Source organism: Cryptotermes secundus, unplaced genomic scaffold, assembly GCF_002891405.2.
Source record: "Cryptotermes secundus unplaced genomic scaffold, Csec_1.0 scaffold114, whole genome shotgun sequence".
Lineage (NCBI taxonomy): Eukaryota > Metazoa > Arthropoda > Insecta > Blattodea > Kalotermitidae > Cryptotermes > Cryptotermes secundus.
This window is the reverse complement of record NW_019729208.1, coordinates 15147-30907: the sequence shown is the minus strand read 5'-3', so window position 1 is coordinate 30907 and position 15761 is coordinate 15147. Positions and strand designations below refer to the sequence as shown.

The window sequence follows — 15761 nt, the reverse complement described above, 5'->3', positions numbered from 1 at the left end:
GGAAAGACCTAAACGACTGATTGAACTTTATTATGATGCTTGTACTACTTAATTTTGTCAAATTATACTATCATTTCGCTTTCCTTTCAATTTTCCAAATGATACTTTCTACATAATTTCTCTGTGTTCCATGCATATTCCTGTAGTTTGCAGCAGAAATGACTATAACAAAAATGATAAACAATGTACTGAGACTATAGGCAGGTGCAATAATTTTATCTAACTAATGATACAAATTTTTCTGAGATTTTAGGATCTCATGACGGTAACTATGAAGAATAATGTTTTCTGGAACATGATGCCATGTAGTTTGCTGGATATTTAAAAACATTTTTTTTAGGAATGTACTTCTCCTGTCTTATATCCCAAAGATGTAGGCAGCAGGTTCTTTCAAATTTTTGGCATCCACTGGAATCAGATCCCAGAAGACAATAATTCTAATATAAATAATCCATTCAATGTTTACACCCATTATTTTTCAAGTATATCTTCAGCAATCTAATCTGTTTCTCATGTCACTGTGAGCTCATAACTCCCATGTATCATATATATATATATATATATATATAGACACACACACATATAAACTGAGGATAAGGCATTAATCTGTTCTTGTATTATTTGATTAAGTTTCTTGTCATTTGTAATTCCAATAACAAAATCCACTTGTCTGAAATTTTCACTGATATAACAAGTTTAAATTTATAATTCATTATAACATTTCTTCATCAGCTACCACTTTGTCATTCATAAGAATGTTCAAAGTATGTACTGTGTGATGATATATATATAATAAAATGTATCATTACATTTTATCTGTTTTCAAGGTACACCTTTTTATGGGCAAATTTTGATTTACCTGTTTGTACTGCTTGTGAATTTTAGAACTGACACTGGAAATAACTTCAATGAAACGTCCACAAAATTTGCCATTCCACTCGTTCACTTTATTGTAAAGAGATGATTTTAAGCATGTTAGATACATAATGAGAACTTAACTGACTTCTTGTTTCATGGATAGTAGATAATATCACAAACTCCACTGTACTGATAACGACACATGGTAGAAAGGTATATAAAAAATTAATAAATGAATATTTTCCTATGTTATGACAGTTCATAGAATATCTGTGGAAGTATATGAACAGAAATTTTCCAGATTTAACCATATTTCTTTACCAGAGTAATCAAATCCTACCAATACAATATTTCTCACAAAGGAAATAGACTACACTGCAGGATTTAGTACATAATAATGCCCTTCCACTGAAACTTATAAAGAAAGAGAAGTTATTGAAAAAAAGGTCTCATCATATTCCCTCTACTTGCTCTGAATAACTTGTTCGTATAATACTTAATAGTTATTACTGATTAGGAAAATGTGGCAATTTTGCAGATAATAAAAGACAGTTTTATAGTATGGTTTAATGTAAATGTATGTGCATAAATATCGAAATAAACTTCATGAACATACATTTGTATCAGCACTTTATTCACTAAAATTACTTCTATATGCATGAAATGAACATATGTTCTTACTGCACAGTTAAGTGTGGGCACATACATTCCCAGGAACAAATATTTTCCTGAATTAGTTTGCTGCCAAGTAGATGTGAAATATTTTGTAAAATTGCATTTTTTAACTGAATATGTTTGAATATGATTGTGTAAACAGGTTCAATATTATGCAGTCTGAAATATTTTACTGACATCTGCTCAAATCTGGGTTACAGAGAGTTAATATTCACTGAGTTTCAGCCAATTATAGCACTATAAAACCTTTCAAACTGAGAAACTTGAAATATTTCTAATTTATTTTCATACAGTAAGTTTTTTAAAACTGGATTATATATAATTATTTCTTTCAAGTTCTGCAAGCTGGAGAAAGTACAGATTCAGCACAAAGAGGATTCAGTCTTTACACAGGTCAGCAGTTTGGCTTGGAGTCCCCTTAAACTTCCACAAATGTTCTGACAATTCTTGGAAATGACAAACAAATTCCATTTAGTTCTTTTGTTATATCATTTTGCCTTTTAAAACCGTTTTAAAACATACTGATAGCCTTTTGACATCAGCATTATTAGTTGTGGGCTCAGAACATTAAAAATGCAACATCTATAATGATATGACATGCGCTGATACCACTGTCCTTTATGACTGGATATTACACATACCACTCTTTAATATCTTTGATATCGCGTTTCTTAGCAGCTTTATTCCCACACTTGTCACTTCCATTCTTAAGATTTCCATTCATTTGCTGCGGACGTTGTTGGCTATTACCTCCTCCAAGAAGAGCAGTGTTAGGTCCTTGTGATTGTTGATAATTCTTGCTTTCATCCACTTTGTATGAACCATCAGATCTATTTTTAAATTTCAAGATGATGAGGATTATTAGAATAATGGCGATCATAGCTCCTGCTATAATGCCAATGATTAGTGCTGTATTTTCAGCTGCTTCAGATGAGATGCGATCACGGTTCTTGCGGTTAGGCTGTCGCGGTGTAGGTAATGGTATGGGAAGCAAAGAAAGTTCAGTGCTGGTGGTGGAAGAAGTGCTACTTGTGCCAGGGCTGCTATCTTCAGCTGATGATGGCCTGCTGCTCATGTTGCCAGTACTGTTGTACCCACTTGTAGATGTAGGAGGTATTTCTGAAGTACTGGAGTACGGATTTGTGCTGCTATGAGATGCGGATACTGTGGAACAAGTAATATTGTCCCCTTATGTAGAATGTTATATGTGAGTTCTTAAGATAACATGCAATACATAAATTTATGCTTTAATGCATGAACATTTTTTTTCTAACGTAATCACATATATCTTTTATTATTGAGACAATCATGCATAGACTAAGACCTGGATTGAATACTATGCTGAGTTTTCATCCAAAATTACAGGAAACACAAAGAATATATTTTCAGGATATTAAATATTGTTTTTTATTTGACAAGCAGATAAACAGATTAACAAACCCAATGAAGTCTTTAAAATGAAACAATACTGGCATTGGTTATGGACTGAATTTTAAAAGAAAAATACTGAAATTTCCGAATAGCTAGCAGTTCAACTGTGACAGTATATACATGAGGTCTATAATTCTGAGCGTGAACTGTGAAATTTTAAAACTCAGTGGACAATTTAAGTTATTTATTTAAAAATAATATACATTCAAAAGCTAGAATGATATTGATGAAACAGTAAGTCAATTTCAGTCACTACTTTGAAGTTGATTTCCTTCTACATGTACATAATTTACACCATTTTGTGTTAATATATTATGTAATTTTAACTTAATCCTCGGAATCTAAAGCAATATATGTGCAATTTAATTGACAGCAACAAATATAGGAGAAATAAGTTGTCCCACCTTAGTATAAAACAAGGTTTTTCTGAAGCAATGTTTCTCATTGATTAATTCAGGTGACAAAATTAATACAAAATTCTTTAAAAATGCTATTTTAGAGAAATTAACTAATAATTTTGTGAATATACAAAATTTTGTTTACTATACAATATCAGAAATGCATATTTTCTAAAAAGNTATATATATATATATATATATATGGATGCTATTTAGCATACTTGAAATAATCAATTCATAGAAATGACTTCCAGTTTCAGTGTACCATCACGAAAAGCAGCATTCATATTACATAGTCAAGACATTTTTAGTGTATATTCCCCACAATTATATTTTGTCAACATCCGTAGATTTGAGTCAGAGTTGTAACATTAAGTTAGACAGACAAATGAAGTGATATGAGGTCCTCCATATGCTTTCACCTTGTGCAAAGGATGTATGTAAAAAAAAACAAACAAATCAACCTCCGTGGTTCTAGTTCACAAGCGAACTATACCAACTGAGAGGCCGCCACTTCTCGGTGAAGTTAGTGCCAACTTTAGTGGATAGTGAGTGTCACATGGTCAGTGCAACTAATCCCCACACCGTTTAATTTTGAGTTTCTAGACCAGACCTGCTATTTCCTTGAAATAGCTCCTCAATTTTCCTCACAAGACTGAGTGGACCCCATACCAGACCCACTACTTCTCAGAAAATCTGGCAGCGCCAGGAATCGAACCCAAGACCTCTGGATCTGTAGCCAGGAACTCTGACCACTAAACCACAGAGGTTATCACAAAGGATATATCATAAAAATAATTCTTTCAACAATGTGTTTTAAGCATGGGTGTAGCCAGGATTCTTCCCAAGAGTAGACAACCTGAAAAATTACTTACAGACTTATGGTTAAGCCATTTAAGAATATTTTTTTCCGATTTCCATAGAGTATTTGGGATAAAAATATATATATATGCATATTTAATATTTTACAACTTTGATAATAATATTTTATATATTTACTTCTTCCTATCAGTTATGGTTTTTCCCCAAAATACAGAAGTGGGCATCATCACATCTCGGAAGACAGCAAACTTGATAGTCACCATTCTGACAATGGCAAATCTTACATATATTGAATCACCTTAATATTCACTAGCTTAGCAATAAATCTTATGCAAAACACATATTTTTTCTTCAACACCAGAATGAATAACAAATGAATGCTACTAGTGAGTTATGATATATTGCAATAATAAATATACTGCTGAAACTCAAGTCACACTTCTTAGTCAGGAAGAATTTTTCCTTATGTATTCACCATATAGAAAAAGCTTAAAACAAAGTTGTCAATTTTAATGAGGTCTATTATATTTTTGAGTTGCTTCTAAGAAAATCTGCATATTCATGCTCCAGTCCTTTTGATTATTACATTTTATAACCTTACATCTTCATCATGTGGGTACCATTCCTGGATATCTTGGTCTAAACTCCTGGCCAAGAGATGTGCTGTTCTGACTACGGATTTTTGTGGTTTTCCTCAGTCCATCCAGGCAAATTCTAGGATATTACCTAAAATTAAGCTACCACCACTGCCTTCATATTCATTATTCCCTAGTAATCCTACAATTCAAAACTATAAGTCTGAAAATATAACAGGATTATTAAATAAAGGATAAAAAAATAAAATTAATGAATAAATAAGTAAATAAATAAGGCATCATGTAGTCTGATAGATGGGTACCAATATTCCTCTGAAATGTTGATATCCATCTACAAAATTTCATGTTGTCAAAGTCCAGAAGACTATAGTATCAGTCTTTGCAACCTAAAAATCTCAAATTTATAAATGAAAAAAGTTGACTTAAACTTAATATACAGCACAGTTCGTATCTGCTTCATACAAACGAAATTTAGATTTTAGTCGAGATCCCCAGCACCAAATTTTATCAAAAAGCGATTAGTAGTTCTGATCTTTTAAGGAAGGCTGGAAATGTGGTCACACATGAGTAGACACAGTATGCTTAATTCCAGGGCGCTTCATTTTCAAGAAGCTATTTCCAGTGCCCTAAGATACCATAAATATAATTGCGAAAAATTGTATATTTAGGAACAAATTCACACGTCTACATTGTCAGAGATTACTTCTAATGTGCGTTAGTCGTTCCCTTGGCTTTCCTACTTGTCTGGCGCATTTATCTACTTCCAAAATGCCATTTCTGTCCCTAGATTTGAGATAAACATGGCCTGACATGATATTACTTAAATCAACATATATAATTGACTTCTTCCATCTTCGTGTTTTAGTTAAAGATAAGGCAAAAAGTATGAAACCTATTCTTCAGGTAGATTCTAAACAATTCTGACAAAGGTGTATAACACTTCGAATTACTGAGTGTTTGGACTTTATTCATCGTTCTGTATTCTAAAAAATTAGAAACCTGTTTTTGAACCTGGAGCTGTTACCAGAACGTTGTATTCTCTAGTTTTTAGAATACCAGATGAACAAGGTGCAAAAACTCAGTAATTCTGACCATTCTGCTGGGTTTGTTATGCAGAACTTATCTCTATACCGGGAGACAGATATGATCCATCTAATAGATCCAATAGACCAGGTTTCACACTTTTATCTTATCATGGAAGCAAGTGCAGCTTCCAATTCATCACGTTTCTTTAAGTGAAACAACAAGATGGAAAATGTCCAGCATATTTGTCGGTATGAAAACACATCTTTTGTTACAAACCTTTAGACTTATCTTGTGAAATGACTTCATTATGCAACCGTTAAGTACTTTGTGCAAACAACATATAACAACTATATACCATTTCCTCCATTTCAATATAAAACCGCTTTATTATATAGGAAAACACAGTAGGGTCAATATCATACAAGTGCCTTCAGCAGCCCAGAGCAGAAAGTTGGAACCACTCTAAACTGGCATTGCAGCAACACAAAAACTAAGATAATGCATGTGATACTGTGAGGTTAACGTGCCAGGTTAGGACAAATCAGACATATAGTTACCAGTTTTTTTAGGGAATCTACGCCCTCTGTCTTCAGGGTAAATGGAGGTACCAGGTTCCTCCAAAATGTTGGTAATTATCTACCAGACTACATATTGTCACATTCAAGAAGACAGAAATCTCCAACATTTCAGATAATAATATTAATTTCCTATTTCACGATTTTGCTCACTAGAATATCAACTTTGCTAACATTAACAATACTCTTCCCCTTTCACCCATATAGACTCCCACACGATATTATTTTGGTTTTGAACTGAATTCCATCATAACACTTATCTTACAGGCATCTTTGTGCACTCCAATATTGAGCTGCATTTGTTATTACACTACGGATCCATAAAATCAAATATCTTGTTTTCTTTCTCATTCACATTTCTTCTTCCTTCAGTTTATTTATAACACCATTTGTTAGCTTGAGAAATGTTTACTTCCTGCCATCCATATTTATTTGAAATTTGAATGCAAAACTGACATCTTTAACGTTTCATTCTGTGTCACCTGATGTACTGGCTGAGCAATAATTTTCAATTAACATTTACAAAATTTAGGACACCCTGAAATTTCTTAGTATTCCATCAAAACTACAATTCATAGTTTGAAATATGGTGTTGTAGGTCCTGACGTACCTTCTTTTTAGTAACAATATAAACTGGAATTTTATATATAGATGTATAATGACAATGACAGTTGTATGATGATAGCATGAAGATAAACATAACTCATGACTTATCATGGAAAGGCATCCATTATTCCTCTTCCCTTGTCCATGGACAGCAGAATCAAATCAACACAAAATAATCATGAAAACGTACCATTTAGTAGTATAGTACTTATATTTTACTTGTTATTTTTGCATTTCACTTTCTTTTCTATGACTCTTTGAATTTTATAAATAACAATTTTACTTCATGCAGACACATATGTTACAAACATTTCCAGTTCCTTGTACATGAAACTATTGACAATAACATGAACAAATGTAGCAATCATATGCACTATACAAAATGCTTTTCTTGGCAAGGTAAAAGTTAAAACATATTTTGAAAAAAAAAAAAGTCTGACATTCCACAGTGATGACAGCAATATAAGCACCTTAAATTGTCTTGAATACGATGGGGCAATGAAATACCAAATAGTTTCTGTTCAAGTTTCTTAACAGTTTGTACTAACACTGTTAGGGCAGAATCTGAAATGTCTCATTCAGTTTGAAAGTATGAGTTTGCTTCTATATTTTTGAACCATTAAGTAAGTTTTAGTCATAAGTTTGTTTATTATGTTTTTCTTTGTTTTTATTTGTTCCTAAATTCTAGAAATGACATTGAAAATTAAAACATTCCCAACAGCTAATGTAGATTAGTATTGTTGAAGATCATAATGATCTTCCATCAACAATGAATGTTGTAGTACACATTGCTTTTCAATGATTTGTTACCGAATCTCTGAAGGAAGCCTACTATGACAAATATCTTCATGTATGTAGGTATAACATGATATTGATAAAAATACTGTGTTAAAAGTTGTGCTCAGTTAGATTGCTACATGCAAAGATGATTACTGTTATGATAGAAAGTATGCTGAAAGACAGAACATGCAAAATAGCTGCCAATAGGAAGTAAAATTTTTTAATGTACTGTAACAGCCAATTCTGAGTTTGTAAAAATAACACATAAATTAAAATTATTAAGAGGATAAAATATCACCCACTGTAATAAAATGATCTGATATGCATATTGTAACGTGTTTACTCGTTACTGACCCCACTTCTGACACCAGTGTAACGTGTTTTGCGTTACCGAAGACGCCGTAGAGCTCGTTAACTGGTTTATTTGACAATCTCTCAATATCGGCTACAATTACTTATCACACAGTTGCGGGGTTTCACACTTTATAACCCTAAGCGCATTAATCTGTCGACACTGTTGCGGGGTTTCACGACTTATAACCCTATGCGCAAATCAGTTCACTCTGCCTTCGGTAGTCTGCACGTTGACAGTAGGGGAGCTATGTATCACTGTATCACGCGCTCCCAATTACACAATCGCACACACGTCCGGATCTTCTTACCGCGACGGCTGCTATACTCCAACTTGTAGTCGGCTGGCTGTTACTTTATAACTCGGAATGTCTTCGGCGGTAGCCACACTGGAACTCGAACTCGAACTGATCGATACGCACTGTGCATCCACTTATATAGCTGCAGTGCTTGCCTGTGGCGTAATGAGTGCCACGTCACAGTAGGACGTTGATTACGGTTACGTTAGCGTTGCGCGTTACGTCACCGCGTGACGTCACCGCGGAGGGGAGTGGCGGGGAGCGCTACGTTACCGTGGAGAGGAGAGAGGAGGGGGGTTCTCAGTCGCGCAACATGTTACAATATTTATGGCAGTTAATACAAACATGATTATTACCTTTCTATGAAATATTATACTGTGTAAAATCTCTCTGGTTTTAAGCATCAGTTACACATAGTAAAGCTGTCAGGTTGGGAATGTGTGACTTAAATTCATAATCAAGGAGATATTATTCTAATTAGTGGCTGGTTGCATTGAGAAACCAATTTTTAATTGAAATGCACACAATACTATTCTTATAGCAGTGAATATGTCCGGATATGTGGAGGTTGACCAATGTCATTAAAATCTTTCTACAGTAGTCTTGGAATAAATTATCTCACACCCAATTTGTAATGAAATATAACCACATCCTACACTGCAACTGCAAAAATTATGTCACTGTTAATTGAGGGTGAACTATGGTCTAAGTTGAATATAAAGAATTAAGTGTTCTTTATTAATTCAGTCCTGTTTCTCTTTCTGCACATGTGGATAATTCATGAGAATTATATTTCATATGATGAGGGCCTGCTTTTTATTTAAAGGTATCTAGATTGAATTTTACTCATACACATTTTCTGTTTCTTTCTTTAGGACACTGCTGAAATATAATCTCATTCACAGTTTGTAAATCTGTGACCAGGTATGTAATCCACTGCATGTAAGGTCGCACCATTGCTCAATCGGTTAGTCGCTGGCTTCCCACTGCGGCGGCCCGGGTTCGATCCTGGGGCTGGTCAAGTGGGATTTGTGATGGACAAAGTGGCGCTGGGGTGGATTTTCTCCGAGTACTTCGATTTCCCCTGCCAATCTTCATTCCACCAAATTCTCCATCATCATAATAACCCTGGGCAGGTACAATAGGCTGCCATGCCGAGTGAACCCAGGTGGACTCCACCCCACACTAAGCCAATCCACTGCATGTAACTGCGCACATATACCTGCAGTTAATGCAAAGCTTGTAATACCTGTGGTTTACATGCTATGTTTTCATTCTTAGTTTTAACAAGGCTTGTTTCAAATAAGGATAGCCTTTGACAAGCAAAATGTTAATAGGGTTTCACAAATGTTCCAATAGCAACTAATCTCTTATTCAGTAAAAATGATAAGAAAGCCATGTCAAACATTTTTCAAGTCTGGGAGCTATACAGGTATGCCAACAATCAATGAAGAAAACTTTCTGATTATGAAGAAACTTTTTCTCTTTTAGTTGAGTTAAATGTAGCATCAAAATATCGTAGTACAGAACAGAAATAAACACATTATAGACAGCTATGGAACATCTCATAATTTCAACACCAATGAAAACTTCAGAACTCAACAGAGAGCAGCTAAATTTGTATAGATGTTGCATCTTTATTCACTTACTCAAACAATAATTATATATAAATGATTCCATTTTTGGCACAAAAAGAAGATTTAATGAAAAATTTAAATGTAATTTTACAGTCCTAAGGGGTCCTGATAATGATACATTACACTTGGGATTACTCATCTTCTTGACTTTTTCCATCACCTGTTATAAGAACATTTCAGAAACTGGACCAATTTTTGCAGGCAAATGAAAAGTAGGGGAGATGCCTACTCTCTGGTCCAATGATTGAGATTATCTCTTTTTGATGAACTAGAACAAGTAGTTGCTCCCTAGCTTTCCATCTATTAACAGAACTAGATCTACCATGCAAAACATAATGTCATGTTCACAGAATTATACACTGGAAAGAAACACATTAATCATAAGTGTAATTTTCAATAAAAATTATCTGTTATATGCAGACCAGCCAACATGACTAACATTTCCTCTTTTATGTCTGTGATATGAAGAAACTTAATTCAGTCTTATATAACTGGTAGTTGGCTCGGAATCATCTAAAATTCCACACAGTTTGCAACAATTGTAGGAAATGATGTACACAAGTCACGTGTTCTATTTACACATTGTGTGACTTTATCTATTTATATTCTGGCATTGTCACTGGTGCCACAAAACAATATAACACTTAGAATGATATGAAGTTTTCTGATACCGATATCATTCGTATACGATTATTACACATACCACTCTTTAACATCCTTCACGTCACATTTCTTAGTGGCTTTATTTCCGAACTTGTCACTACCGTTCTTAAGATTTCCATTCATCTGCTGTGGACGTTGCCGGCCATTACCTGCTCCAAGGAGAGCAGTGTTAGGTCCTTGTGACTGTTGATAATTCTTGCTCTCATCAACTTTATACGAATGATCTGATCGACCCTTAAATTTGAGGATGAGAAGTATGATAAGTATGATGGCTATCATAGCTCCTGCTATGATTCCGATGATGAGAGCTGTTTTTTCAGCTGCCTCAGAGGTGATGTGCTCTTGACCTTTGCGTCTAGGTGGCCTTGGTGTAAGAGGGATTATCACAGGGGGCAGTGGTGGTTCCGTGCTGGTGGTGGAAGTGCTAATGGTGCCAGAACTGCTACCTGTTGTTGATGATGATCCACTGCTAAAGTTGTCTGGTGTGCTGTAGCCATTTGTAGACGATGGAGACATACTTGGACCAGCACTGACACCACTACTTGGGACTAATCCAGGAGGAATTTCTGATGTACTGGAATCTGTTGGTTCACGCTTGGAAGTTCCATCTGGGATTGTGCTGCTATGAGGTGGTGATACTGTGAAGGAAGTACTATTGTTTCCTTATGTGGCACATAATGTAAGTACTATGAAGCATTAACAGCAGACTCAGCTCAATGGTTTGCATTCAAGCTATTTTATAAGATAATACAGCATTAGTACAAATAGCATTACATTTTAATGGGTTTTGCACAAGTCCCATTTAAAAATAATAAAGAAAAGGAGGGGAGAGAGACAGCAGGAGGAGGATGTAAGTAAAATAGTTAGTTACACAGCTCAACAAATTTTCATTTTCTTCTGAAAACATTGTCAGAATATACTATTTTTGACTAAAAAAGGTATCCTGATATTTGAAAATGTTGCTCAGAAAACTGTAAAAGTACAGTGTCCTTGTTACCCTCCATTATTTCTTGTATGCAAGATACCGTAAATATAACCTATTATGCAATTTTAAATATTCACGTTATTAAAATGAGAATAAAATTTATTCACAAACGAAACTTAATTAATATTATGGTTGACATAAATTACGTGTATACAAACACTAAGAACAACACAAAATAGAAAAATGCACTGTTTAGGCTCAAAATTCAATAAAAAACTGTCACATGAGGGGAAATTTTTGTACCCACATTCAAAATCAGAATATGAGAATTACCTGAAAAAGTCCTTTTATGTTACCAAAATCTTTTTGACTAATGTAATGTGAATAGATAATTGGTGTTAATATTTTGGTTCCATTTAATATGTTTCCTGATCTGAACATCAGAAAAAAGCATTTTCAACTTGCAATAGAGAAACTGCTAACTTTGGTTGGGTTTCTTAGTTACTTCTGGAACCTATCATATTAAGCAGATAGTCTTCACTATCATCTTCACTAAAACTTATAAAATTTAACAGCGGAGTCACTAACATGAAATGCCTTTATACATAACAATACTTAACTATTATAAAACTGTTTCCATTTTTATTCCTGTAAGCTTAGTCCCAATTTAAAAATCTTGAAATATATTCTTTCTGCTCCAACCAAATTAACACACTGATCATCATGCATAGTAAATTGTTCTTCAGACATCAATGCATTTAGATCTGAAACAAATATCTGTATCTCGCCATTTTATTGAAATAAACTTTTCTCAGGAACCCCAATGAAAATGGTCATGTGTATTTGTGAAAAGTTATTTATGCTATATGTGATGTTTAAAATGAAGCAGTGCATCACAAGTACATCCATCAGACAATTTCAAAATGAACAAATGAGGAAAGGCTTATTTATCTGTTATCTTTGCCAGTGGTTATATATGTCCGATTAGCTTTTGAAAACTCACTTTCACAGTTACAAATATAAATCACTCCATCCAATGTGACCTGTAAGTTTTTTACTCCATGGAAACTTAACACCCTTACATGTTTCGGTCTCTGTGGACCATCTTCAGAGGGCAAACATCACATAAGTTTTTACACGTAAAGTACGTATAATTATATGCTACAACACAAAGAACACTAGATAGAACATTTCACAAACACAGCAGTTTCCTGAGAATGTAAAGTTTTTTAAAAAATTGTATACAATTTCTTGATGCCAATCAAAAGTTTTTTGGATAGTCAATAATTAAAATTTGTAACAGTGAAAACAGCACAGCAGCCACGAGCAAACCCTGGACGATATAAAGAACCTCCACATCAAGATAGCCAGGTGGCACAATATCTGCCCCATATAAGAGGGACGATGGGAGGACGAACACGAGCCTGCATGGTTTACGAATTTTAATTATTGACAATCCAAAAAACTTTTAATTGGCATCAAGAAATTTTATACAATTTTTTAAAAAACTTTACATTCCCAGGAAACTGCTGTGTTTGTGAAATGTTCTATCTAGTGTTCTTTTTGTTGTAGCATATAATTGTACGTACTTTATGTGTAAAAACTTATGTGATGGTGGTTTCCTATTTGTAGTGATGTTTGCCCTCTGAAGATGGTCCACAGAGACCGAAACATGTAAGGGTGTTAAGCTTTCATGGAGTAAAAAACTTACAGGTCACATTGGACAGAGTGATTTATATTTGTAACTGTTAGTGTGACAGACCAGAATGAAACAAATCAAACTCACTTTCACAGTATTATAAATTAAATGCAATTACTTTTTAGTAAGCAAATGAACTATTACATTCCAAAAATTGCAATCTTCTTCGATCCTAACACCAATACAAAAAACAAAACATGCTTTTGTGTAATTGTAACTTCAGGTGTTTAGCCACATTGTGCATTAAATTTGTTCCAATGTTTTAAGCATACACTTGACCCACCATCTTCAGGGTGAATGAAGCAGAAGGAGAATGTAATTCAATGGATGTAATGGCAGGAATGTGGGATTTGAAACTCTACAATGGGAAGAGTATGTGATCCAACGTAAAATTCTCACAATAGGAGTTAGGGTGGGGGTATGGAATGTGGTTCTATCTGGTGGAAAGGGATTGAATGATCAGGAAGAAAATTTGGAAGAAAAGTGGTGGATATGCCAAAACTTTTTCAGCTTCAAGACACGATACAGCTAAACTGCGAAAACAAAAATTATGCATTAGACACAGGACCCCAAACCTAAGGATGATATTTTGTAGCAATCCATACCAGTGTGTTATCCCCTCTGGCTCATGCTCCATTCAGTTGTTCCCTCACACTGGGGCACGTTGTATACAGTTAAGCTTACCCTTTTCAGGAGTTCCTGTATTGTTATCCTCTGTGGTGATCTCACCTGACCCAGAGCCTGTCACGCAGTCCTCATCATCACACTGCGTACTTGGGGTCACCTTGGGAGTTGTGGCTGGAGGTCTTGTAGGAGGAACATACACTGGTGTAATAAGGTCATCTCCTATACACAAACAGCAATAATCAATTTTAGCCAAGAAAATTTTGCCAGGATTTTCAGGTACAAAGTATATCTATCAGCACAATTTGACAAGTAAGTGAGAGCTGAGGTTTTCATGGCAGTGAATATGAACATTACTGTCTTATGGGTTGTGATGCCATGTAGTATGGTAGAAAGTTACCAAAATTTGCCTCCATCTTCAAGGTTCTACCTCAAAAATGGAGGCAGTAAATATCATTGAAATATTTAACAACTTTCTACCTTGTCACTACTTGCAGGAAATTAAAAGGTATGATGTTCAAATGGTATTCATTGACATGATGTTCATACCATGTTTCGTGAAAACTGGTCAGCTGGTTTAGGAGTAGACATACAAACACACAAAGACAGCATGGTGATCAATTAGACTGTTTTATTTCCTTAAGAAACTAGAGTAGGCTAAAAAGGATGAAAATATGTTGTGTTGTAGACATATCAGCACAACAGAGCTAATCTTCTCATAAACTAATCACTTAAAACTATTTCTAAATAAATTCTTCTTTTTGGCATTTGTGTTTTCTTTCCATCTCCATATGGCATCTACTGAAGAGTTAACACATTTTTTTAAACAATGATATATCACATGATGTAAGTGGACAGTGTTCCTTTCATATACAGACTAAGCTGATTATTTAACTAATTTAGTACATGATAAAAAACAGTTTATAAATGAAATAAGAGACGTCCTAATACATAATCCATCATATACTGTTGATGAATTTTTGCTCTTCTGTCGGGATCAACCGCTAAGGAATACAAGGGGAGTGCATGCTGACTGATGGATGTCGCACAGTAGGCATGGTTATACACATTAAGTGTAAGTTAAGGAAGGAGAATTATTATGTATTGCTAATTATCTTGTTGGTATAATTCTATGTGTAACATTGTATCTATTTAATTGAGGCATTCAGTTTAGATTTTAACTGTGGTCGAATTGCTGTCTCTGCGATTTTATCTGTGATTGTCTTGTGACTGTTGTTTGACAAGTTTTATATTCAGTGCCAGTTGCACACTTGTGAATACTCTGAAACGCTGGTGTGTGTGTGTGCGTGCGTGCGCGTGCGTGTGCGTGCGCGTGTGTGTGTGTGTGTGTGGCCATTTTCCGCCATATTGTGAGCTATTAGTATCTGATCTTCCGCTCAACGCTTCTAAACTGCATTTTCTTAACTTAACTTTCTGTTAATATAGATTAGTAGTAGAATTAGTAAACATACTTGTTATTTTGTATCTTAAATACGGTGATTTGTATTTTCATAAGTGTACTGGTAGGCCTAACCTACAAGTAGTGTGTTACTTTGTCTTAAGGAAACTGATTTGTATTTTCGTAAGTATACAGTAGGCCTAACCTACAGGGAGTGTGTTATTTTATATCTTAAGGAAGTCGATTTGTATTTTCACAAGTGTTATTTATATCTTACATAAGTTGTTTGTATTTTCGTAAGTGTACAGTAGGCCTAACCTACAAGAAGTGTGTTATTTTATATCTTTAGTAAGTTGATTTGTACTATTGCAAGTGTACCAGTGGGCCTAACCTAAAA

At 34.5% G+C, this 15761-nt stretch overlaps 1 protein-coding gene across 4 annotated transcripts in view; it reads right to left on the bottom strand.

The window, feature by feature from the left end:
- Positions 1-925: 925 nt before the first annotated feature.
- LOC111865361 (neurexin-3b-beta) overlaps positions 926-15761 on the bottom strand; it is a 26886-nt gene continuing 12050 nt past the window's right edge. The window contains exons 6-7 of one of the 4 annotated variants that reach the window (XM_023853314.2): positions 14026-14187; positions 926-2697 (exon numbers count right to left, since the gene is read on the bottom strand). In XM_023853314.2, coding sequence (XP_023709082.1) covers positions 2165-2697; positions 14026-14187 — 695 coding nt within the window. In that variant the 3' untranslated portion in view covers positions 926-2164. Of the gene's footprint in view, positions 2698-9532; positions 11356-14025; positions 14188-15761 lie in introns of those variants that run through there. The other 3 variants (XM_023853315.2, XM_023853312.2, XM_023853313.2) reach the window with 3 other exon arrangements.